The following is a 26,554-nucleotide window of genomic DNA, read 5'->3' as shown; positions in this document are numbered from 1 at the left end:
ATGTATCAGTCTTGCAGCATGGATACAGGTTATGGGACACTGTAAAGACAGAAAGTCCAGGCAGAGACTGGTTCATGGCCCAGGTGAGTAAGGATGAAGGCTGTTAGGAGTAGAACAAGGATAATAAATAGATATAATAAGAATAATAGATATAATAGGAATAATATACACTGTTTTCCCTATTCCATGGGACTTTCTTTTATTCCCAGTCCTACTAAAAAAAGTTCTGAGAGTTTAATTCTCCCTATGAGAATTTTTCTTCAAATGTAGATATTATTCATTATAGCGCTTCCTATCTCTCACTTACTTTCCACCTCTCATGTTTCAGAAAAGACTTTGGGTATGGCATTAATAGAATGACAGAGAGAACAGAAGGACTTGTTGTCTATACTGGCCAATATAGATTAAATCATAGTATGTGATCGATAAAATAATAAAATGCTATTGACAGCAAAGATGTCTATGTAAATCTTACTATTGTGCCTACCATGCAGCTATTCTATATTAATTCAAATAATGGTTTATGTCCCTGCCAATAATATTCTGATATAAATATAATCATCCTCATTTTGCCAAAATAAATATAAAAAGAGGTCTGTCAAGTTTAAACCCCATACTACACAAGTTCTGAAGGACAAAGCCAGGATTCCCACAAGCACTTAATTCCAGAGGCTGCTCATACAACTGTCATGCTATGTTACTGTCTTTATGGTTGGTTTTGCAGTAGCTCATTGATAAAGTATTTATACTGTGTAGTGTTCTAAGTGGATGTTTCTTTAAGCTTAGAAATTAGTGTTTTTCCTTGAGAAGTTGATGCTCATACTAAGAAGATAAGGGCACTCAAAGATTTCAGGTGAGGCTCTTGATTCCCAGTGATCCATTCTGGTCATAACATTGCCTTGGGATAATGCTTTCATCCTAAACACCTCTAGACTGTGCCCAACAATTAGAAAATAAATACTAAATATTTATGGAACAAGAGGAAGTGTGAAACAAAGAAATGTACAAAGGACATGAGAATTAATGTTTTGAATCAGAGAGAAAAACTGGAACTTGAGAGACACCATATATAGTTTACCATAAACCACACACATGGTGATTCCAGATTAATTCCTGAAACAGGAGGTCTTTGATGACATGCCAGCCTAAACTAGACAGAATATGTATCACCAATAGTAAGGACAAAAGTAGTTATTCATCCAGCTGTAGGTTTGTTTTCTCCTGGGTTATTTAACATTAGAGAATAGTAGCTTTCAGGACTATCAACAGACTCTAAAACCCACAGACCCTACAACTGAAATCTATATTGTTTTTTGTCCTTTTCCCATTCATTCACTCATTCATTCAATGCAGGTCCATTATGCTGAGTGTTAGGAATTAAATGCAGATATGTCCCCAAAACATGAACTTCTCCCTGATATGATAGACGACTTCTTTGCTTCAAGAAAGGTGATCCTCAAGATAATACAGGCAAAAAAACAAAGGGTATTTGCTTCTTACATTGTGATCAGTTTGTGAGGCACCAGAGCACAGCAGGTTCTATAGGAACACACAATAAATACACAAGAAAATCAGAACTTGGGGCCGAAGAGATAGCACAGCGGTAAGACATTTGCCTTGCATGCAGAAGGTTGCTGGTTCAAATCCTGGCATCCCATATGATCCCCCGAGCCTGCCAGGGGCAATTTCTGAGCGTAAAGCCAGGAATAACACCTGAGCATTTTTGTAATGCTCATTTTTGCTAATTTTTGTAACCCAAAAACAAAAAACAAAAAAAAAAAAGAAAATCAGAACTTGTCATTTGATGCAGAAAATTGTTTTGATGGTGTCCCAATTATGCTAACTTAGGGTTCCACTTGCCCACCCTGACTTTAGTGTCTTCACAGAGAGACACCCTCCTAACTAGATTTTTCTTTTTATTTAATAATATCTTTATTTAAGTACCATGATTAAAAACATGATTGTAGTTGGGTTTCATTTATAGAAAAGAACACCCTCCCTTCACCAGTGCAACTTTTCCACAATGCCCCTTATCTCCCTCCTCTACCACCCCTGCCTGTATTCAAGACAGGCATTCTATTTCTCTCACTCATTACCATTGTCATGATAGTTGTTAGTATAGTTATTTCTCTAACTGTACTCACCACTCTGTGGTAAGCTTCATATCATGTCTTTGGGTATTGTTACAATAATGACCTTTATTTTTCTTAAATCCCACAGATGAGTAAAACTATTCTGTGTCTGTCTCTCTCCCTCTGACTTATTTAACTCATCATAATAGTTTCCATGTTCATTCATGTATAGGAAAATTTTATGACTTCATTTTTCCAGATGGAAAAATGGAATGCATAGTATTCCATTCTGTATATGTACACAGTATTTTCTTTAGCTACTCATTTGTTATAAAGCATCTGAGTTTTTTCCAGCTTCTGGCTATTATAAATAGAGCTGTAATGAATATTGGTGTGCAGAAGGCATTTTTGTGTTGTGTTTTTGTGTTCCTAGGGTATATCCCTAGGAGTGGTATAGCTGGAACATATGGGAACTCATTTCCAGTTTTTTGAGGAATCTCATATTGTTTCCAACTAACTTTTTCTATTTATTAATGCCAGGTTTCAACATTCTCTCAGTGGTGATCTCCAAAGCCCTGCACAGTTCTGTGGCCAAAATTGTGACTCAGGGAAGAAATTTTAGTGGTCACAACAACAACAACAAAAATTCTTTCCCTAACTTTTTCTGGATTCTTGGGTATAAATAAAGCTCCCCAGTATTTGCTGCCAGGCTAATCTATTTGGAAGGCTCCTGGGTAACTAAAATAATCAGCAACATTTAGCACTTTATGTGCATTATCTTACTGAACCCTTGCCTCTCTTCTGGAAGTCTAATGGTCTTCGCATTTGCCTGTGAGAAAGCTGAGTCTTAGAGAGAATCATTACTAAAATAAGGCTGTTTACAAGCTTTGCCCAAAGGCCCTTCATTGTGCTTTTCTCCTGTTCTCCAGGGGTACCATCGTCCTCGGCACTACATTGCAACTCAAGGTAAGTGTTTTCTTTACTTTTATCAAGTCCTTTCTTATCACTGGAGGAGAGAAATGGGCTTCTCCCAGTACAGAAGACATATATGACAGGGGCAGGCAAGTTTCTAAGGGTCTTGAAGATGGTTCAGTTATTCATTTAGGAGAGAAGGTGGGGTCACATACAGCTGAGGGGTGTGTGCAGAGGAATCTGAGTAAGGAAAGAGATGCCTCTCCTGGAAAATGATCAGGAGAAATGGGCACCTTCCCACAGAGCAGCACAAAGGCATCAGCCTCAGGGTCAGAATACTAGTACAATTGGTAAGGCATTTACCTTGCATGTAGCCAACCCAGGTTCAAGCCCCAGAACACCTTGAGTCTGCCAGGAGTGATTCCTAAGTGCATAGCCAGGAATAACCCTGAGCACTGCTGGGTATGTCCCCTCCTCCACCGCAATAAAAAACATCAGCTTCATGAATGTACCATCCAGAGCTGGAGCAGGTGGAGTTTTATAGCTCCAAAGGGAAGGGATTTGGAAGAGAGAAGCAGCCACTCTCCAGAGAAGCAGTATGCCCATAAGTTACTGAGGTTTGAAAATGTCCCAAACTGTAGCTTTTGGCTAAGATCAAAAGAAAATGTCCCAAACTCTCAAATTCTTGGCAAGTCCTGTGGTGAATTATCAGTGTGAAGAGTGACTTATTTATAGATACAATTCAGTATTACATGAGTTTTCAATGCCCTATCAATTGGTATGTTAAAGTGTGATGGATTCATTCACTTATAATTAGAATTATGTTGGATTCATTCACTTATGATAAAAAATTAAGCAAGTAGGAAATAAATATACTTGGTAAGAAATTGTATGTAGCCTATAGTAGCTACAATGTTCATTATAGCAAATGCAAACCTGTATGCAGAAAATGAAATTCAAAATTTTGCAATAGGTATGTGTATGAATTTCTTTTGCAATTTTTCAAATGATGAAGGAAAGCTCTGAAAGAGGAATTTCCAGTAAAATTACTTTGGCCTCTTAGATCTTATCGTCTACGCCTGTCTTTTGGGAATCTGGGTGAATGCCACAGGCTTTGCCAACTCGAAATCAAGCATTTCCTGTTTGTGCTTTCAGTGTAGGCTCCTGGTAGCTCTCTCTGGCCTTCTACCCTCCCTATTCAGTTTCTTCCTGTCTTTCATTGAGGCTTTGGAGTCCAATTTCTAAAAACTCCCTTAAGCTCTCCTATTAATGCATAGTGTATACCAGGTAGGAAAGTAAGCTTAAAGAAAAGAGCCAAAGGAGAAAGATAGCAGAAAAAAGAGGAGAATCCATCAAAATTTCCAATAGGGCCTACAAATTTGCATTAGTGTGGAAATTTGAACCTGCCTTTTCTCACCTATATTCTGACCTCCTGTGCTTCGACATCCAGATTTCTGAATGAAAATGACTTGGTCTTACAGTGGCTCACTTATGTAGGCACCAGACAAGCAGAAGAGGCTGCTTTCTGCTCCTCCCATCTTTGACCCTTACACTGTCTCTGTTTGGCAGGTCCAATGCAGGAGACCGTAAAGGACTTTTGGAGAATGATCTGGCAGGAGAACTCAGCCAGCATCGTGATGGTCACCAACCTTGTGGAAGTGGGCCGGGTAAGCCCCTCCAACTGATCCCTGGAGAGCGGATGTGGATGCGGCACACTTGTTTCATGCATGGTGCCAAAAACCTCCCATCCTGTTTCTCACCCTCCCAGCAACCTGTGAGGGAGAAATCCTCACTCTTAGGTCACATGCCAGGAAGGTCCTTTTCCTCCCAATTCTCTCATCCCCTTCTCCACCATCACTCTCCATTGGTGATGTCATCTCATATCGTTGGAGAAAATTAAAACTATCAGTAGATAATCATCCTCTTCACAGTTCAGGAAGGAAAGCTATCATCCTACTGGGCTTGCCCACCTTCTTGTTCTCTCCCTCCATGATCAGGACAGAATATACAAAAAGATGTTTGGGCTGCCCCCTATTCCCCAGTACCCTCATGCCAGACTCTCTGCCATTTCTTAGGGCTCAGCCTTAGATAAGGGAAAAGTGACTTCTGCTCTTTTTAAGACAACCCCAGTGACCTGCAAAGCATATTCTCCATGTTCTCATTTGCCCTCCTCCACCATTCTCCTCCCTGCTGGCATGAGCCATCATCTGAACCTACTGAGCACCCTCACTTCTATGAAGATAAAACCAGCAAACAAAAATGATTCTCTTGTTCCTCCTTTGCTGCCCAACTTAAAAGATACACATAGGCTGTCTCTTCCCTTCTTTTCTCTTCTCCCTGCTACATTTGAGGCCACTTCCTTCATTTCAACGGCAGGGATCGGGTCGGTGTACTGCATCTTTCATGCTGACACATCTAAAAGCCACTTCTTTCTTTTCATTGTGCCTCCCATCTCGGCTGCATCTGCCCTTTGCCTCTGCTCTTCCTCCCCTGACCTCTACTCCTTGATATTGCTTAGGGTTCTGATGATGTTCTCCCTTCTGCTCTGTCTCCTCTCTCTTCTCTGTAGGACTTAGCATTGGAATGGCTTTTGCTAGCTTCCTTTTGCCTCCTAGGGAACCTGTGTCATATGGGTGGGTGGGAAGCTGGTCTGAAAGTCAGAAACAGCAGAATTCAGAAGGCTTCTTTATTTACTTTATCTGCTAACTAAAGAGTGGGCAGGTAAGTTCTTTGTTTTGGCAAGAACCACAATCCCTTAAAATTGCCCTGGCCTCCAAGATGATGGGAATGGGAGAAGCTGGGATATCAGTGATAACCCTGTAAAGGGTCTGGTCTTCTCTGACCTGCTAAGAATTTAAGGCCAGGAGAGATTTTAGCCTTGAGTCCACACTTGTCCATTCCACTCCCCTGTTTTACAGATGAGGAAACAGACCTCTGTTATAGAGTAACTTATCCAATATAGCCCAATCCTAACAGACACATTCAGTTTAGGTTTTATGATTTCTCCACTAAGTACTGCACCACCACCATGATTCTCAGGGTGTAGCCACTATGGGCAAAAACGTTAACTCACAATTTAAGAGTTCAGAGGTGGGGGGCTGAAGTGGTAGCACAGCAATAGGGGCATTTGCCATGCACATGGCCAACCTGGGACAGACCCAGGTTCAATCCCTTGTATCCCTTATAGTTCCGAGAGCCTGCCAGGAGTTATTTCTGGAAAGTATTTCCAAAGTAACCCCTGAGCACCACCAGGTGTGGCCCAAAACCAAAAACTGAAAAAAAAAATGGAGATGGGACCAAAGAGATAGTACAGGATCACACACTTAACCTGGCTTCCATCCTTGGCACCTCCAGGAGTAATCCCTAAATACAAAGCTAGGAGTGCCCCTGAACATCACTGGGTGAGGTCCAAATAAGTTACTAAATAAATAATAAAAATTTAAAATAATAAATAAAAATGTGGCCACCAAACCCAGCCTGTACTATATTAGAGACAGATAGTCTTTATGGGTAAATGGTGAATCAAATTTGCACTGTTCTGGATGGACCTCCTCTAGGTGCCAAGCCCTGTGCCAGAGACATAGCTCACAATGGCTATATAAAAACAGTATTTCTGGTAACTGACCACACAACTTGACATTGCATCTTATCCTTTCCTATGCTAACAGTTACCTCTGGGCAGTTTTCTTAGCCTCCTCAAGCTTCAGATTCCTCATCTGTAAAATGGGTTAATAACAATTAATAATAATATACACCTCCTCTGGGTCAGAGTTAGCTCTCATTATATATATGAAGCCCAGACTCTGTGAGATTTCAGTACTTCCTAGGAGCAGCTCAGCTCCTCAGTGAAACAGTGAAAGAATGCATCTGTTTGTCCTTCAAAGCCTGTTTCATCAGACCAGTGTTTCCCTAAGTGGGTTCCATGGGATGCTAGTCTGCAGGATGCTTAGCCAGAAGAGGGTTCCATGGTTAAATACGTTTGGGAAATGCTGTGAACTTTTTGCCCCTTTTGGAAAGTCACAATATCCTCATTATTCATTAGCATTAGCACATTTGTGAACTGAGTAGTACATAGCAAAGCAGCCTGTTTAGTTGTGTTTAATCCAGCATTTCCCAAACTCATTTGACCACAAAACCTTTTTTGTTTTTTTGTTTCTTTTTTTTGTTTGTTTTTTGTTTTTGTTTTTACCTAATACCTATTAGCACCCAGCGGAACACACTGTGGGCAATGCCACGCTAGGCCGTGCGGCGTCCCCCGGAATGGTAATGCTTTTGTTCTTTTAAGGGGAAACCGATGATCTCTCTTTTCTCCTGTGGAGTATGACTTAGTTCAGGGGGGGTCATGGCTTGTGCGTGGCGCCTTCACCCTCAGCTCAAGCAGTGAGCAGTGGCACAGTCTTCCCTTGGCACCTCCCTTCTCCCAACCAACAGCTGTTCTCCTTCCTGCCCCCATGACCACTTCTTAATAGTGTCCCTTTCTGGCCCACTTTACCCACCTGCTCACTGTTTCCTACCTTTTACACACATCTCAGCTTGGCTGGTCCCACTCAGCCTGATGAAGCTGTGGACTTAGCCACAGGTAAAAACTGGCCATGGGACTTTAGATGAGTCACTAAATGTCCAACCTCAGTAGTATTTTCCCCTGTTAAATGGGGGCAAGCACCCCTATCTCATCTATAGCTGTATGGTCACTTTGCTTGGTAATAGATTGGACAATGCTAAGGAGCTCTACAAAACAAGGTACTAGTGTTATTCCTAAGAGCTCCAAACCCTCTGGCAGTGAGTTTGGGCAGAGTATTTAATCCCCAGCCAGCTGGAAAACCCCTTAACTGAAATTCTACCCAAGTGTCCCTGAAGTTATTTGAATGGGAAGACTAATTGAGGCATTTACCCACACCCAGTTATCTGCTCATACATCCTTGTCTCTTTCCTTTCTCACAGGTAAAATGTGTGCGCTACTGGCCAGATGACACAGAGGTCTATGGGGATATTAAAGTCACACTGATTGAAACTGAGCCCCTGGCGGAATATGTCATACGTACCTTCACAGTCCAAAAGGTAAAGCTTCCTTGGGATGCAGAGTGGCCTGTCCATTAGGCAAACTGGTGTATTTGTCCATTCAGAAAAATTTGGTGAAGATACTGCCATGTACCCATCCACCCTTGGTACCAAGAAAACCAGCCATTAGATAGATATACAATTTAGTCCCATCTAGTAGGAGGAACACACAGAACTCAATAGGCAAAAACCAAACATTAGTGGTAACATATGGTTCAAACCACACTTGGGGCTGTATTGATTTGGAGGATGTAGTAAAAAATTCCCAGTACAATCAGATCCATCAGCAGTGAAGACCATGTTCACCATAGTGGAGCCAGTAGGCTGTGACATGTGAGTGTTGATGCCATCCCAAATAGGTTTGTTAAGTGTCCTTCACCCACAAGACTCTCTTCCCCTGGAGGTTGCCTCTCAGTGTCTAGACCAGGTCTATGGACCAATTGTTATGGGAAAGCAAAGGCCTGACTCTATGCCATTCATACCACAAGATTAGCTAATGAAGCATTTGTGAGATATTAGCCAACTGTATTCATGAAGCTGTTTTTTCTTCTACTCAGCTCATTGCCTTTAATTCAGGCCTCTGTTTATTCTGGCCTACATTTTAGCCATAATATTCTGTCCCTTTTAGTTGGAGTTTCCTACAAGCAGAGTCTGAAGCAAGAATTTGTAACTTCTCAGTGCCTTGACTAAGGGTAGGAATCAATTACGAGCTTCAAACATCTGTACTATTTAGTATTGTCTAAAAATTTAAACGGTGTTGCTAAGTAGGAAAAACAAGAAGTATACATTTCATGAGCTCCACTCAGAAGTGTGGCCTGAATTCAGACTTGTCAGAGCAGTCTTTGGCCTAGAATGTTTGTATTTGAGGGAGGGAGAGGAAGTAGAACTCATCTGAGCTCCAGATTCTGCACATCCACCAGAAGGGAAAAGCTACTTTTGTTTCCTAGAATAATTGTAAATTAGAATCTAATTAATAGGGATGTCTGCTTGAGGGTTTTTTGTTTTGTTTTTGTTTTTTACCTTCCCAATGGAGCCCAGTCTTCACTCCTTTTTTTCAATTGGTTGGTTTGGGGGTCATGTCTTAGAAGCACTCAGGGGCTTCCAATGTAGCAGATTACTCACATTTATAAAGAGGAGTGGAACTTTATTGGCAGGGGTAAAACAGAAAGCTCCCACATGTAAAGCCTGAGCCAACTCCCTGCCCTTTGAGACATATGGGCTCCCTAGTCCCTGCTTCTTCCTGTTGCTGTTTGTTTGAAAGCGTCTACATGAGATCTCCAGCCTGCAATCACTTTCTCTGGGAAACACCTTGAACCTGGGCCTGTCAGCCAACATGTCTCGTAACCTCTTCTTCTGTGGGTCTACCCATGTTAATGGACGGTGCCCAGGCCCACATATGGGTACTATAACAGCTTGCATGGGTATAGAGGGAATGACTGAGGGCATATCAGGGCTCTGTGTCTCTAAATACAATCTCCATCTTCTGCCATGCTCATTTGCTCTGGGCAGTGGCCCCTGTGGATCCCTCATGGGGAGATTAGGGCTATAGCACAGCAGTAGGTGTACAAGAGCAGATATGGGCAGCAGCTGGAAGAACTATGGCTCTTCTCTCCTCAGAAAGGCTACCACGAGATCCGGGAGCTTCGCCTCTTCCATTTCACCAGCTGGCCTGATCATGGTGTCCCCTGCTATGCCACCGGCCTCCTGGGATTTGTGCGCCAGGTCAAGTTCCTGAACCCCCCAGAGGCTGGGCCCATTGTGGTCCACTGCAGGTAAGTACACAGGACCCTCCAAAAGTGAGTGCACCTGGAGATATGCTTTCTTCCCTGCCTGCCTGGATTCTTTTTTTTTTTTTTTTTTTTGGTTTTTGGGTCACACTGGCAGCGCTCAGGGGTTACTCCTGGCTCTATGCTCAGAAATTGCTCCTGGCAGGCTCGGGGGACCATCAGGGATGCCTGGATTCAAACCACGTCCTTCTGGATGCAAGGCAAATGCCCTAACTCCGTGCTATCTCTCCAGCACCCTGCCTGGATTCTTGACCTTCACATACTTTGCATTGTTTCCTTTGCTCAGAGTTGAGTGAAGAGACTGGCGTCCTCAGGTTGAATCACCACAATAATACTAACATATGCTATTGTTATTGCCATTACCCTGGGGTTGTGGGTGTGGCCCAGCCATAGTCTACCCATCATGGATTCTTTATTATTTTCTCGGAGCCTCCTTAGCAAGCAGATTATCCCTGATGGTGCTCAGGAGGCCATTGCAGTGCTGAAGATCAAACCCAGAGTCCCATGCACACCAGACATTGTGCTTCAGTCTTTTGAGTTACCTTCCTGGCCCCTCTGCCCACCACTTTTCATGTAACCTTAGGAGTGAGTTCTCTAGTCACCCCTATCTTCCAGATAGCCAAACTGAGGTGGTGGTAACTTCCAGTATAAAATGGCAGAGCCTGATGTTTGACCAGCTTTTCTCCTGCTGATCCTTTGCTATGGACTGCCTCAGTGGAAACCATTTCCTTTCATTTATACTTATAAAATCAGTTGCTGGAGCATACTATGGTAACATCAGGCTTTACCTGATCATGAAAAATTTTTTTGACCTAGAAGCCTGCCCCAGGGATTAGGATTATGTCTTGCCTCATCTCAGTGTAGATGGGGTGTTAGAGACACAAGGGATGTACAGGCTAGAAGTCAGCCAGCCCATGTGTCCTTTTTCCCACTATTTCTTTCTCCTGGGTGACATGGAACCCCAACCATGATCTTTGCAGCCTCCAGCCTATTTGAATTGGTTGCTCTGCCCACTCCTGTTCCAGGCAGTGCTCCATCAACCAGGACCTGGACTCCAGTATCTAGGAGACTTTGCCAATGGCAAAGGTGGCAGGGCTGACCCCTTTGTTACACAGCCTCCACCATTAAAGTTCCATTGTCACACACAGCACTTCCTTTCCTCAGAGGAACCCTACAGGGTTGGGAGCTAATGTGCATTACACACATACATGCACATACACAGATGTGCACACATGTGTGCACAAACATATGATGCATTGACACACACACAAACATCTAAAACACTCTGGGCAAATTTTTTTGTCTTCTGCTTTATTGTAAGGAAAATCCAAGGACAATAGGGCAATGAATACTAAGTCCTTTATCCCAGAAACAGCCAGAGCAGAGATGAGTGATGAGAGGGGACAAGGGCAAATCTCAGACCTTCTTGCAGGATGTCTATCTCTAAAACTCCACACCAGACCCCGAGATGCAGCTGGGCAGGGCCATCCACAGGCTTCTCTGCAGGTCCCCTTTCACCTTTCACATGGTTTCCACTGTCTCTTCTAGTGCTGGGGCTGGAAGAACAGGCTGCTTCATTGCCATTGACACCATGCTTGACATGGCAGAGAATGAAGGGGTAGTAGATATCTTCAACTGTGTACGAGAACTCCGGGCTCAGCGGGTCAACCTAGTACAAACAGAGGTAAGTCCTAAGACACTGTGCCATGGTCTCAGGGGCCGCATCCAAGAAGAAGCTTGGGAGCAATGCTGCCACCAACCTTTTGACATGAGTGAAGGGGCCTAGGTTTGGGAGAAATGAGAGAGAGGGGCCAGCTGATGAGAGACATGTGGTTTTGCTCTCTGGTAGGAGAAAGAAATTTTCAAATAGATGCATGTGAATAAATATTCTTCCATGCCCTCTTCTCTGCCCTCTTTTCTCTCCTTTGGGACCCAGAGATTACATACACACCTCCCCTACCAAATCTACCTCTCCCTTGTGCCATCTCTGACCCTTGTCCAGACCTCGTATCTCTTCTTTGTCTTTTTTTCCAACTTCCTCCTTACTTTGCTTTGTGTGTGTGTGTGTGTTTGTTTGTTTATTATTTTGGTTTGGGGGCCATACCCAGTGACGGTCAGGGGTTACTCCTGGCTATGCTCTCAGAAATCACTCCTGGCTTGAGGGACTATATGGGATGCCAGGGGATCAAATTGCAGTTCATCCTAGATCAGCATGTGCAAGGCAAATGCCCTACTGCTTGCACCACTGCTTTGGCCCCAGTTGTTTTTATCCTAATAAAATAGAAAATTCCTTTAAAAAATGCCTACAGGTCTCTGAGAGAACAGCTGGTAAACAAACATTTAAGGACCTGTGGGCTGGAAAAACCCAAGGATCAGGAAGACACATCTTACATTCACATCTATCTCCTATACTACATGTCCCTCTCCCTCCCCAACACTGCTACACATAGTCCTGGTAGTCCCTAGCCACTCTGGACATGAATAGCACTGCATTTTAGGGAGTTCAAACCACCCAACCTGAAGGCTGAGTTTGGAAATACCCCCTCATAGCATACCTGAACCCTTCTTGGGAGAAGCCTCCCCACAAAAATCCACAAAGTCCTAAAAATAGCAGCAGCAGCTTTTACTTCTGCCCATCGGTTTTAAAGAATACTTTCCTCCAGAGTGGAGGAAAGACTGAAGAAGACCAGTATCAGGAAAAGATGATCCAGGTATAGAAGACCCTGAGGGCAGTAAGTGATTTGTTTCTGGAGAATTCCCCAACTAATGGGTAGTTTCATTGGGGTGTATCCCCAAATGCCACAGAGAGGTAAATGGAGCACAAGAGAAGGAAGAGTGAAGGAAATCCAGCTTTCACACAAAGTGTTTCACAGAGCAACATCTGGAACCCCACTCCTGCTGGATGCACTGTGGACAGAATTTTGTACCTGAGTGGGGAGCTGAGGAGCTGAACACCCCAGCTTCCCGTTGGCGCAGTGGAAAGTGCCTTCCTGGGGCATTAGCTCACAGTGCACACAGCCCAATTGCATACCTGGGACTGGGAAAGCATCACTCAGCAGACCTCAGAATATTTCAGTCCTGCTGGGAAGCTGCCTCAAGAAAAGAAGAGAGCTGGTTGCACTTAGAAATTCAGGGGTCTAAAATTCAATTTACCTGTGGGCCGCAGGAGGCAAAGTCCGGGAGATCCTTGAGTGCAAAGTCAGTAGTAAGCCTTGAACATTGGGGGGTGTGACCCAAATAACTAAAACAAAACAAAACAAAAAAAGATTCCTCTAGGGCAGGGCCACAAATTGTTGTACCCTCGGGCCACGAGTTTCAGACCCCTGATGGAGAGAGAACACTCAGTTCTCAGAGGAGAAAGAGTTTTGGGAGAAGTCAGGTGTTAAGGTGAAGGATAAAAAGGAAACTTCTGGAGGGCCACCCTAATGCAGTGTATATAGATGTCAAAATGCAAAGCAAAATGTTACTTTTTAAAAATAAATTCAGGAATCAGAGTGATAGTGCAGGAAGTAAGGTGCTTTACATACATAGACCCAGCTTCTCTTTTTGGTTTGGTTTGGTTTTGAGGTCACACCAGGCTCAGGGGTTACTCCTGGCTCTGCACTCAGATATCACTCCTGGCAGGCATGGGGTGGGGGCATATGGAACGTTGGGGATCAAACTGGGGTCTGTCCTGGGTTGGTGGCATGCAAGGCAAAAACCCTACCACTGTGCTATCTCTCTGGCCCAGCAGATACAGCTTCTATCCTCTGGCATCTCATATGGTTCCCTAAGAACCACCATGAGAAACTCCTGAGTGCAAAGTAGGAATAACCCCTGAGTATTGCCCCATATAGCTAGATTGAAAGGGAGGAAGGGAGAGAGGGAGGGAAGGAAGATTCAAATGCCAGAGATCTGTCTCAAGTGAGTGCACATGCCTTGCAAATGTGAGGCCCTTGTTTACATCCTTGGTTCAATTGGTTCCCACCAGGAAAGCCTCCCAACTCCCTTCCACATACACAAATGAATAACAATTTTAAAATAAACTATAGGAAGAAACGAAAGCAAAACAAAATGAAAACCAGCAAACATAAGACCCAGGAACAAGTTGAAGAATGCCAAGCAGGACAATTAAGAGCAGTGATTCTTGCATTTCCAAAACGTTCTCATTCATATCAGCAAAAGAGCTGTTGAATTCTGTACCAAAAATAGAAGTCAGTTCACCACTTAGATAGCTAAAGGTGTGACCATATAAGAGAAAGTCATAATAGTTCAGGACTCAGAAATATGCCTATCCTTCACAGATAAGGTACATAGGGGATCATCAGCCTTCTGGCCCCTTTTTTATTCAGCCCCCCTCACCTCTCCCCTGCCCTGCAGGAGCAGTATGTGTTTGTACATGATGCCATCCTGGAAGCTTGCCTCTGTGGCAACACAGCTATCCCTGTGTGTGAGTTCCGCTCTCTCTACTACAACATCAGCAGGTTGGACCCTCAGACCAACTCCAGCCAGATCAAGGATGAATTTCAGGTAAGAACCTATTACCAGTGATCCAGCCAGCCTCAGCACTGAACACACTGCTGGGGTTCTCCTAGGGGAGAATAGATCTGTCTGGGTATTTCCAAACAGCTGCAGGCTTCCTGGCAGCACCTTTAATACACAATTGGGAGCAACTTTTCACCCCTGCTCACCTCCTGATTACCGAGGCTGTGCTCAACTCTGATTATGTTTTTGAAGCTAGGTCTTATTTAGGGCTTGTCCAGAGTCTGGGTGGAGACACATTTAGACACACAGGTGTGAATTTAATGCTTCTCCAATCCATAGAGAGATTAGAGTTTCCTCAATATTTCTACCTAATTGCAATGTGCCCATAATTAGGCATACTGATCCTAGCTCCTCAAAGTAGGGTCCAGAGACCTGTGGCATCTGCTTTCCCTGGGAACTAGTTAAACATACAAGACTTTGGGACTGGGAAGAAAGACAGTATAGGGGTTGATATTTATACCTTGCATGTGGTGACTCTAATTTGAATCCTGACCACATGACTTATGGATGAATCTCTATAGGCCCAGAAGAGCCACATGGGCTAGAAACAGCATCTCTGGTTTAAAGGAGTAAGATGGAGATTCAGGCTGAGTATGAACATCAATGTCTCCTTTCTGGATGGCAGGGGTGTAAAAGGGGAGTTATACAACGTCTTACCTGTCTGTGCTTGTGACCCACAGACCCTCAATATTGTGACACCCCGTGTGCGGCCTGAGGACTGCAGCATCGGACTCCTTCCCCGAAACCATGACAAGAATCGGAGCATGGATGTCCTGCCGCTGGACCGCTGTCTGCCCTTTCTCATCTCAGTGGATGGCGAGTCCAGCAACTACATCAATGCAGCCCTGATGGATGTGAGTGCAGTCTGCCAGTGGACAAACCCAGTGGGCCTCATGGGGGGAAAAAAATCTCTTCCTCAGGTGAAGGTGGCTGAAACCAGGGCCCATGACCCAAGCAAACCTCTAAGACAGCTTCTTCTTGCTTTCCATCTTACTGGTCTCCAAAATATCTGATCCCCATGAAGGTTATAGTAAAAATCTGAAAAACAAAAGCACCCAAAAAAACCTCTTGGCTTTTCTGCATATAAAAAGCCTTGAAGAACAGACTAGGGAGAGGCCATGAGATAATAGAGCAATAAAGCCCCTCACCCAGATTTAATCCTTGGTAGCACCTTGCTTCCAAACATTTCTGGGCACATCCCTAGAATCCTCCCATATACCACCAACCCCCAAATCTATAGGGCTTGAACAGCATCAAATCCTTAGGTCCTTGTATTTAACTGCAAGTGTGATTTGGCGTAGAATTTCCAGAGGGGACCTTAGGACTCCTGAGCACTACTAAAGGGAGGGACACACACACACAACACACTAGATCAAAGACAAAGTGGCTCCATAACATCCCTTCCTGTTGCCAACAGCGGGCTTGCATCCTGTGTGTGGTTTCAAAATTGTTCTGTCACCAGGTCTGAACCTATCCCAAGGAACTCAGTTGGTTCTGTTGGGTTTCTGCTCTCTGGTGACCCTGCAGGTCCTCAGACAACAATATAGAGCAGATGCTGAGACATGTGAGGAAATTAGTGGAGCCAAGGCAGCCAAGGGAATGTTGAGTGACAGACCCTGTCCCTGACTGTGACCATGCTGGAGGCATGCTGGCTTCTGCTTGTGCAGTAGCAGGGCCATCTTTTACCAGGACCTGGTTTGAGATTTGATTCATTGGCTTCTCTCTGAGGTCTTCCCCATAGCTTATTCTTTGCATCTCTCTGATTCTGGAAGGTAGAGGCTATAAGAGTGGGATGGACCATGGAGCAAGGGAAACAGGCACAGGAGGAATAGCTTGGCTTAAGGTTTCCCTGAGAGCACATAGCAAAACAGATGTCAGACCTTCTGACTGGACCCTGCCCATGGGCTTAGACTACAGAAAGTGAATCAAATCACCTCCTGAGTTTCAATGCTAAGAAACATCTCAAGCCAGGTGGAATTGGTTCCAAGACCCTCCCAATTATAGCTGAGGTCATGTCTATCCCATCCACAAGAACCTCCTTCTATTTTAGCCCCAACAGACAGGTAACTGAGGTGTTCACTCCTGGGGGAGAGGCAGCTATGCTTTGATCTCTGATTCAAGGGTTCTCAGTGTTAAAGATAAAAAGGTGAGAGAAGACCATCCAGTTCCCTGTGGGTTCTCAGATTCTGGGTCCAGATGCTAAAAAATTTGTCTTGGTCAGACCAAAGAGTTGGAGCCAGAAGGGAGACATTTTAGCTTAAAATCTTCCAAGATCAGTGGCTGTGTGTGTGTGTGTGTGTGTGTGTGTGTGTGTGTGTGTGTGTGTGTGTATGTGTGTGTGTGTGTGTGTGTGTGTGTGTGTGTGTGTGTGTGATGGCAGATGGGGTCTGGGTGGGTAACCATAGTTCCAAATTATAGCTGTCTCTACCTACATGTTCCAACTCCCCCTCTACCTTCCCCATTCAAACACAATCCCACTTACTTCTGGCCTCTTCTTTGTAGATTAGCTACTCCCTAAAGTCAGATGCCTTCCAGCACAGTTCAGGTGCTTATTGTATTTTTTTCATCCACAGGGCATTGAGGGGGCCTTTGCCTTTCTTATTAAAAAAAAAAGGAAAGAAATCCTTATCTGTATTCCAATTCAGTCCTGCATTATCTGGTAACCATAGCAGCTTTGCTCCTAGCAGAAAAATATGAAGTCCTCTGGGTTAATTTTTAATGTTTCCCCTGGTAAAGGATGATGTTATCCATGAAATGGATTGCTGGCTGATCCCTGAAACCCAGCAGGAGCACGGATCTTGAACATATTTTCAGATAAGGCTTTGTCGGGCATGCCGACCTAATAGAGCATTTATCACAGAGAAAGGAGAAAGGAAAACTAACATTTGTGGCATGCTGGACATAACATTGGGACCCAGATTTAGACAGTTTTGTTCTGCCTCTGAGTATTATTATCCCCATTTTCCAGCTGATGTGCTGAAGATCAGAGTTTTTCTAAGATCAACTAGCTTAGAAAAGATGGGGGCCATGGGTATAAGTAGCAAATATTTGACTCAAAGGCAAGTCTCTTTTCTTGTCTGTAAGTGATGTGAAGACCAGCATCTATGCTCAAATTGGCTCTTACAGAAGCTTAGTATTGTGTGCTCCCAGTCCCCTTCTGCACCATCTCTCCAGCTGGAAGGTAGTCTTGGCACACAGAGCCCAGTGTTTGTGATATTCATAGGTGCTACAATGCTTTTGTTTATGTAAGCAGAGCATCAAGATAACATAGAATGGACTGGTGGTTTGGGCAGTAAATTGTTTACTCCTGGATCTATGCTCAGGGATCACTTTTAGTGGGTTCATAGAGCTGTACTGTAAATTGTCCTACCTAATGTACTATCTCTCTAATCCCTTGGCAGGTTTGTGTGTGTGTGTATGTGTGTGTGTGTGTGTGTGTGTGTGTGTGTGTGTGTGTGTGTGTGTGTGTGCCAATGTCTTCTCCCAGTGTACTAGAAAAAGTCCCACTTATATCTTATGGAGTCCTATCGGAAAGTGCCCTGACTCCCTTAAGAGGTCAAGGTAGTGAGGATGAGATCATATCCTGAGTTTCCCAGTGGGTAAAAGAAGCACCCAGTTTCCCCAGCCCCTTTTCCCTGAGCATTGCATAAAACAGGGCACAGTCAGTTCAGGTGTGAACCATACTTCATACTCACACAGGTTTCTTTCTCTGATTATGAGTTTCTTCATCTGAAATCAAGGACACAAGTCATTTGTGATCCTGGGATTCAATGGTTCAGAACATGTTTCTTCGCTGCCAGGGGGTCACAATTAGGTTCTTGATTGTTGGGCCAAATTTCACCTTAGTCTCCTTGATTTATACAACAACCATCCCATGAGAGTCCTGATTTTGATTTTTTTCAATGAAGAACCTACGATTTGGAGAAATAAAAAAAATTCTAGTACTTGATACCAAACCAAAATAATAATAGAAAGAAATAAAAAAAGAAAGAAAACTGCAAATGATTCTTGAATAAATAGGTTAATATATGTATGTATAGATGGATAAAAGGATGGATGGAAGTATGAATGAACTGATGGACACACAAGTTATAGGTGCATAAATTATAGATGGATGGATAGGTGGATTTGTGGTTTGATAGATGGTAAGTGGATGGCTGAGGTGGATGAAATAGATTGATGGACAATAAATGAATAAGTAGAATGGATAATGGATTGATGTATGGGGGTGTAAAGAAATGGATGTTTGGGGCTGGAGAGATAGCATGTTTGCCTTGCATACAGAAGGTCGGTGGTTTGAATCCCTGCATCCCATATGGTACCCTGAGCCTGCCAGAAGCGACTTCTGAGCATAGAGCCAGGAGTAACCCCTGAATGTGGCTGGGTGTGATCCCCCCAAAAAAAGAAATGGATGTTTGACTTATGTACAAGTTAATGTTGGTTTAAACCTCAGGTTAGTCTAACTCTAAAACCTAGGTGAATAGGCTAGGTGCATACTACAGTTGAGTAAGGCACTTGCCTTGCATGCAGCCACCTCAGTTTGACTCCAGGAATTGAATATGGTCTCCTGAGCCCCACTAGAAATGATTTCGAATGCAGAACCAGGAATCTGCCCTGAGCAGATCAAATGTGGCCCAAAGACAAATGAATAAATCTAGATGCATTCTATTAGCCCCCAGGGCACAGTGATCATCTATGCCAGGACTTCTCAGCCCTCATTCCAGGCCTGGGACAGGAACCTTCTCTTTCATAGATAGTCACTCAGGAGGCTCTCTTGGGCTGAGTTTACTTCTTCTCCAAAAGGGGAATACAGAGAACCAAGATATCCTTTCGATCCCAAGAAGTAACTTGGCCAGCAAAGCAGCAAATATGCATCCAGAATCTTTCATTTTATATTGTAATGATGATTATTTGCTAAGCTCCAAGACATAAATAATTTATTTGGATAATCCCCATATGAGTGACACTTTCCTAATGAAATGTCTTCTTTTCGAGGAGAATAAGTTCATTATAAGAAGATCCGTGTTGCTGCTAGGGCACCCAGAGATAACAGGATGGGCAGGTGTTTTGTGTAATCTATTGGGAAGACTCTGAGGCCTTTGGCAGCCATCCAGGCCTCACCACCAGAATATTGCTGATGGATATGTATTTGATGAAACCTGTGTTGTTTCTTTGTCAGAGCCACAAGCAGCCTGCTGCCTTCGTGGTCACCCAGCATCCTCTACCCAACACTGTGGCTGACTTCTGGAGACTGGTGTTCGACTATAACTGCTCCTCCGTGGTCATGTTGAATGAGATGGACACTGCCCAGGTAGGAAGAGACCCAGCCACTGCCTCAGGTGCTCAAGAGTTTAGGGTAACTGTGTGCAAAAAATGGAGGGAGAGGCTTGAAAACACAGGGTTGTCTTTGCCCAGGCCAGCTTCCCTGACTGGCAACACCATAAAAACCGATTCTGCCACCAGTTGAGGCCCAGGTTCTTCTGCTAGTCTCTGCTGTTGCAAGACAGCCTCTGAAGAGCTTGACTGATGGAGGGATGGAGGATGAGGTCTTTCCCCTCCAGCTCGGAGGACGCGTCTGCCACCCTGTCCAGCCGACGGTTCTGAGGTAAAATGGCAGATTAACAGCTCACAGTCAGGTTTGTGGAAATATTAGCTTTATTTGGTGGACAAGACTGAAGTCCAAAGACTCAGCATAAGTTCCAGCCAAAAGCCCCCGCCTTCCACAGACCCTTGTTTTTATCCCCCGGAATCAGGTACCACCCAATGGTGGGATCAGATACCACCCAATGGTGAAAGTAGAATCAGGTACCACCCTAGGGTGGGGGTAGAATGCCAGGTCACACCCTAGGGTAAGGCACAATCACCTATCAGGGTAGGGTCAGTAACATAATAATCTCATAAAATGTTTACATACATAGCAATTCCCCCCTTTGTTTTTAGTAAACAAACAATATTGTCTACAATTATTAAAGGAAAAATTAGTCAATAATAAAAGACCGGCTGTTTGCATAAGCGGATCACAGGAAAATGTAAAGAAAAACTTCTAACCTAAACACAGGGTGTCTAAGACCAGAAACATGTATCAAGGAATCAACTACAAGCTTCTGAGAAGATAAATCTAAGGCGTACCTGAAAGGTTGTGTAGCAGGCGAGAAGAAGCAACTTTTTTTTACTTGTTGTTGTTGGTGGTGGTTTTTGGGTCACACCTGGAAGTGCTCAGGAGTTACTCCTGGCTCCACGCTCAGAAATCGCTCCTGGCAGATACCGGTATTGGAATCAATGACCTTCTGCATGTGAGGCAAATGCCTTATCTTCATGCTATCTCTCCGAACCCATTTTCATTCAAGTCCAGATAGACCAGAAAGCCCATCTTTGAGGTCATTGAATTAGGCCCTTATTTTGGAGGAAGAAGCATATACCCCCTGCACAGTGGGGGGGGGGCACTGCAATGATGATCAATAGGCTTCTGAACTTAATCCAAGTTCTTAATCCAGGCTGAAGTCCATATGATGTCCGAAATTGATGTACCAATAAGGTCGATTATTTATAGATGGGAGCTTAAGTCACAAACCAAAACAAAATGTTTAAGGCAGAGACCCTCCCTTTGTAAATAAACAACTTGAGGGCCCATCCAAAATGGATGGAACCTCCTATAAACCTTGTATTTTGCCTATGATGTGCCCACACAAAAAGCCCTGAGACCAGACAAAAATATCATTTAGGAATTTATAGACAACAATATCTAACCCACTAACCTAAAGTCAAGAAAGCAAAACTCTAATGTAATACAACATCAATTCCTAAGATTAAAAACTAAAATAGAAAAACATTAATTACAATAGTCAAAAGAAGTATAGTACCTAATATAAATTCAAAGGATTACAATTATAAGAAAAATACAAAAGGTGAAATTTCTACAGAGTCCAATACCAATCTGTAAATATGAGGGATCTGGAACTACGAGAAGACCGGCAAAAGACACTTGATGGGTCTGGAAAAAACGGGTTGAAGCCATCATGAGTTGGTTGGGCTTCTGCATTTCCTTTGGGATCCATGCAATCTTGGGGTAGCCATTGTAGAAATGGTCAACGATAGCACTGTGTATGTGGATGGAAAACCAGAAATTTAGATAGCACAGTTTAACTGGGATCCAGAGATTGTGGGTCTTATCCATGGATCTTTTCTCTGGGGTTATATTGTGACACAAATTCCAAGTGGCTTCATTTCCAACAAGTTTGCATCAAACATGGTACAAAACTCTAACAGTCACGGATTTCTTCCTCAGGCCAAGATCAGGAGGCTTGTAGTTGTGGGTGAAGGAGATGAGTTGCACATGTGAAGGGAATCCTGATAATTAAATGTTAAGGACTAGAAAGGAAAGACAAGGAAGACTAAATTGGGGAAGATAAAGTTAGAAAAAAGGGAACTATATATAAAATATGCAAAATAGACAGACACTGAACAAGGCATACACATACAGACTTCATAAAAAATATGGCCATAGCACTCATTCATACCAAAAAATATTTTTTGAAAAGGATCCAAAATAGAGCAAAAGAAAATAGAATTCAACTGAGTCAACTAAAAGCGCCTTAAAATGTAATAGTCGGCAACTGTTTAGATATATCATTTCAAATTCAAAAAAAAATTTTTATGGCAGAGCAGAGCAGATCTGAAAGAGAATTTCATGCATAATACAAACATGGAAAACTCTACTATTAGTGTATAACAGTATATATACAAAGTTATTGTATAACAGTAACTCTGTGATATTCAATCATAGGCAAGAAGCACTGTGAAGAAAGTCCACCTAAAAATTATCATTATATCAGCATCTTAAAACCTAAATTGAGGGAAATAAAGCAATGATATTAAAATAAAAAGAGTGAAAGTCGTTAAATGAGTATACCTAGAAAGAAAAACATTAATATGATGAGAAATTTTTCTTTCAGGTGAACCTTGACTAAATTAAATTGTAAGATTTCATGATTAACTGAGACCTAGAGCAATAATGAAATTAAGACATAAATCCATCATACAAGGAAACACATTGGGGGTCCATGATTTTCAATCCATATTCATTGATCATGCCTGTGGAAAGAATCCTAGAGCATTAATAGCAACCAATAAGGAAGTGAAATGATTATCTGGTGTTCATTGTAGATCTTTAAGAAGTATAAAACAGGGGCCGGGCGGTGGCGCTTGAGGTAAGGTGCCTGCCTTACCTGCGCTAGCCTAGGAGACGGACCGCGGTTCGATCCCCCGGCGTCCCATATGGTCCCCCAAGCCAGGAGCGACTTCTGAGCGCATAGCCAGGAGTAACCCCTGAGCGTCACCGGGTGTGGCCCAAAAAAAAAAAAAAAAAAAAAAAAAAAAAAAAGAAGTATAAAACAGAATGTATGCTGCTGTGGATTTCACCAATGTATTAGGGACTTTTTTGATCTTCTTGTCATCAAAATTGATCCAGTGTTGTTTTGCAGCAATTTTACAGTATGAAGTACAGTGTCCATAGTGAACTTTACCATAATGGTTTGACACTGATGATAAGTTGTATTTCTTAATCTTGCTTTTATTCTCTGAAGTGAATTCTACTAAATTGAGGTCTTCTAAAGGAAAATCTACATAAGTGTGCATTTTTTTATTTGTTTGCCATCAAAAGCAAAACATTTCAAGTGTATTATAAGTACTGGTGGCAATTTCCATAAGTACGTTTTCTTTGAAAAATCTCTTCTAGTTTTGCAGCTGTTACACAGAACTTTGTTGTCATCCCTTAACTCTTCTTCTTTAAAAAATTCAGAGAGGCATTCTTGTAATGTACATTTATCTGTAGACGTAACAGCCAGAGACAAATAAACAAATGTCTCATAAACCTCAGACTTTTGGTGGCATGTGAGGCACTGTATTATAGATTTGAATTGTCCTTGAAAGAGATCATAAATAATAGATTTGTGAGCCTTTTGGTGTTCTGGACTAAATTGTTCATAATTTTCATTTTCCATCAGATGTGTAATTTTGTGTGTCATTAGATTTACAGTAAGCAAGTCCTCTATTAGAAACATCAGTAGTTCGTGTGGATCCTGCTGATTGTGTCCAGCAAACTGGCCATTAAGTAAACCAATTGTTACTTTGAAGTTTTCAGGGTTAATATATCTATGAAATCCCTTTCCCATGGTTTTGATGAGCTGACCAAATTCTTCAGCTAATTTACCTTCATGCCCCATTGGATTTTTCTTGTTAATATCCTTTTTATAATGATCTTGATGAAAATACTGAGTCAAGTCTGAAGTATTATACAAGCATTTCAATATTGAGTTCATGTAGCAAGAGTTTTCTATATTTTGGAGCCCAGTTAAGACAAGTTCCTGTCTTTCCTTTTGCATCTAGGAGTGTAAGGGTTTATCACTACCATCAGTCCCACTCAATGTATGGTGTGTGACAGCTAAATCCTTGTTCTCTGACCCAGAGACCTCAGCAATATTACTGCTGCTAGTGTCTGGAGTATTCTGTTTTTTGCTCTGAAGGGGAGTTTATAGTCTGAACCTGATAATTTGTGCTAGCCCCATTTCTAACAAGGTGTATTGAAACCCAAAATTTCTTGGGAGGGTCATTTATAGAAATATAGGCATAACCCTTTCCTCTCAGGAGAAGATATCCAGCTATCCATTTTTCATCCTCCTTGATCCAAATAGGTGTATGGGTTGTTTCTTGTCTCTGAATATCTTCTTTAAAATGTCTTTCCGCTGCAGTGTAACTTTCCCCTTGGGGTAAGTTTAAGTAATTTAGTGTGATAAGATTCAAAGATAGCAAATCCATTGGTGGTAAACCTCTTTTTTTTTTTTTTTTGTAATTGAGTTTTTAAGGTTCTGTGAGTCCTTTCTACAATGGCCTGTCCCCTACAATTGTAAGGAATTCCTTTCAGATGTCTTATCTGCCATTCTTTACAAAAAAATATTCAAATGTTTTTCTAACATAGGCTGGCCCATTATCAGTTTTTATGGAATATGTAATACCCATCACAGAAAAACATTGTAAAAGAAAACTACAAACAGCCTTAGATTTTTGAGAAGACATGGGAATTGCCCACATAAAACGAGAATAAGTGTCCACCACAACATGAAGATAATGTTTTCTTAGAAATAAATCTGTTTGAATTATATCCATTTGCCAAAGTTTGTTAACTGTAAGCCTCTTGGGTTTGCTCCTGCTATGTGAGTCTTTTTTGTTAACGGTGCACATATGTTGCAGTTTTCTACAAATTCTCTAGCTTGCTTCTATGGAATTTGGTAATTCACATGTAAACGGTGAGCATTTGTGTGTAGGGTTGAATGTTCGTCTACAGGTGATTTAAATATAGGCATTGCTAGCAAGTCAGCAGTTTTATTTTCTTGAGCCATCGGTCTTGGAAGACCTGAGTGGACTCTAATATGTGTGATGAAGATGGGCTCAGTTCGTTTTTTGAAGAAGCTGCTGTAATCGTTTAAGTAAGTTCTGTATGATCTGGTTATTAGCATTAAGGGAAGCAGTGGCTATCACATGACATAAATTTACCACATACAAAGACTCAGAAACTATATTCATGGCTTCAGATACATTTTCTAATAGGTAAATTAACATTGCTAATTCAACTTTCTGTGCAAATTTATATTTGCTGTCTATGGTCATATTAACGTTGTCTTCGGTTATCTCTCCTTTTCCATTTTGGGATCCATCAATGTAAAAAATCTTGGCATTGGGAATAGGGGAATCCCGAACAATTGAAAAAATAACAAACTGAGTTTTCTTTAAAAAGTCCCAAGTTTTTTCTGCTGGATAATGGGAGGATATTTCTCCTGTGAAATCTGAGAGGGCCCTTTGTAGAGATTCATTAAGAGGCAATATTGACTCAATTTCCTTTTTTGGTATTGGCAAAACTATTATATCTGGGTCAAAACCTAGTAAAGATATAGATCTGAGTCTTGCCTTGATAATAATCTCTGAAATCTGTTGCAAGTAGGGGACAACTGAGCGAGGCTGTTTGTTATGTAAATACACCCATTCCAAAGGTCCTGACTGTTGTATCAAGGCCCCTGTGGGGGTTTCTATAGTAGGGAAGATTAACAGAAATACCTTTTCTCCTGGGATGAATCTTAAGAGAAACAGTTTTTGTAATCTGCTCAAGAAGATGTCCAATTCATTTTTGGCAGCTGTTAAGTTTCTCGGGCTATCTAAAGCAGGGTCACCCTCCAACGTTTTAAACAGATTAGATAACTCTGCAGTCAGGATTCCTAGTGCAGGGCAGAGCCAATTTACATCACCTAAAAGTCTCTGAAAATCATTAAGCATTCTGAGGTTTTCTTTTTTGATAGAATTTTTTTGTGGACGTATTGACATCTGGTCCAAAATAAAACCCAAATATTGATACGGTGGCATTATCTGTATTTTTCTAAAGCTATTTTCAGTCCTGATGTTTGTAAACAGTCAATAACATAAGAGTATAAGTCCTGTAAATCTGTTTCATTGTTCATTGTGATCAAGATATCATCTGTATAATGAAATATCATGGCTTGAGGAAATTTTTCACGAGCAGGGCTCAAAATCTTATCTACAAAAAACTGATACATGGTTGGGGAATTCAGCATGCCTTGGGGGAGAACAGTCCATTGGAAACATCTGCAGGGATGGGTATTATTGAGAGAAAGAACTGAGAATGCAAAACGTTTTTTATCATCTGTGTGGATAGGAATATGGTAGAAGCAGTCTTTCAGACAGTTTTAATTAGTGGCCATTCCTTTGGAATAACTACAGGTGATGGTAAACCAGTCTGCAATTTGCCCATACGTATCATGGATAAATTTACAGCTCTAAGATCCATCAAAAGTCTCCATTTATCGGATTTCTTTTTTATAGTGAATATAGGTGAATTCCATTGGGAAAAAGATGGTTCAATATGTCCTAATCTTAGCTGTTCCTCCACTAATTCTGTCAGCACCTTTAATTTATCAGTTTTAAGGGGCCACTGACCTGTCCAAATTGGTTCAACAGATTTCCATTTTATTTTTATTGGTGCTGGTGTTTTTATGGTAGTGCTCCCTACTAAAAATTTTGGGTTTTTAAATCAAAAGAAGGTTCAGGCTCTTCTGGATGGGATGTGGAAATCTGCTTTCCACTGTTTGTATAGGTCACAGCCTCACAGGGATGGTGAAAATGGGCCCACATGAGATC

General features: G+C 42.2%; 1 protein-coding gene across 1 annotated transcript in view; it reads left to right on the top strand.

Moving 5' to 3' along the window:
• PTPRT (protein tyrosine phosphatase receptor type T) overlaps positions 1-26,554 on the top strand; it is a 935,630-nt gene that overhangs the window by 871,935 nt on the left and 37,141 nt on the right. The window contains exons 18-25 of the mRNA XM_049779129.1: positions 3,002-3,038; positions 4,554-4,651; positions 7,926-8,042; positions 9,660-9,814; positions 11,378-11,513; positions 14,189-14,338; positions 15,034-15,207; positions 19,533-19,664. Coding sequence (XP_049635086.1) covers positions 3,002-3,038; positions 4,554-4,651; positions 7,926-8,042; positions 9,660-9,814; positions 11,378-11,513; positions 14,189-14,338; positions 15,034-15,207; positions 19,533-19,664 — 999 coding nt within the window. The remainder of the gene's footprint in view (positions 1-3,001; positions 3,039-4,553; positions 4,652-7,925; positions 8,043-9,659; positions 9,815-11,377; positions 11,514-14,188; positions 14,339-15,033; positions 15,208-19,532; positions 19,665-26,554) is intronic.

This window comes from Suncus etruscus, chromosome 9 (assembly GCF_024139225.1).
Source record: "Suncus etruscus isolate mSunEtr1 chromosome 9, mSunEtr1.pri.cur, whole genome shotgun sequence".
NCBI lineage: Eukaryota > Metazoa > Chordata > Mammalia > Eulipotyphla > Soricidae > Suncus > Suncus etruscus.
Note: the sequence above shows the minus strand (reverse complement) of the source record. Positions and strands in the feature narration are given on the sequence as shown.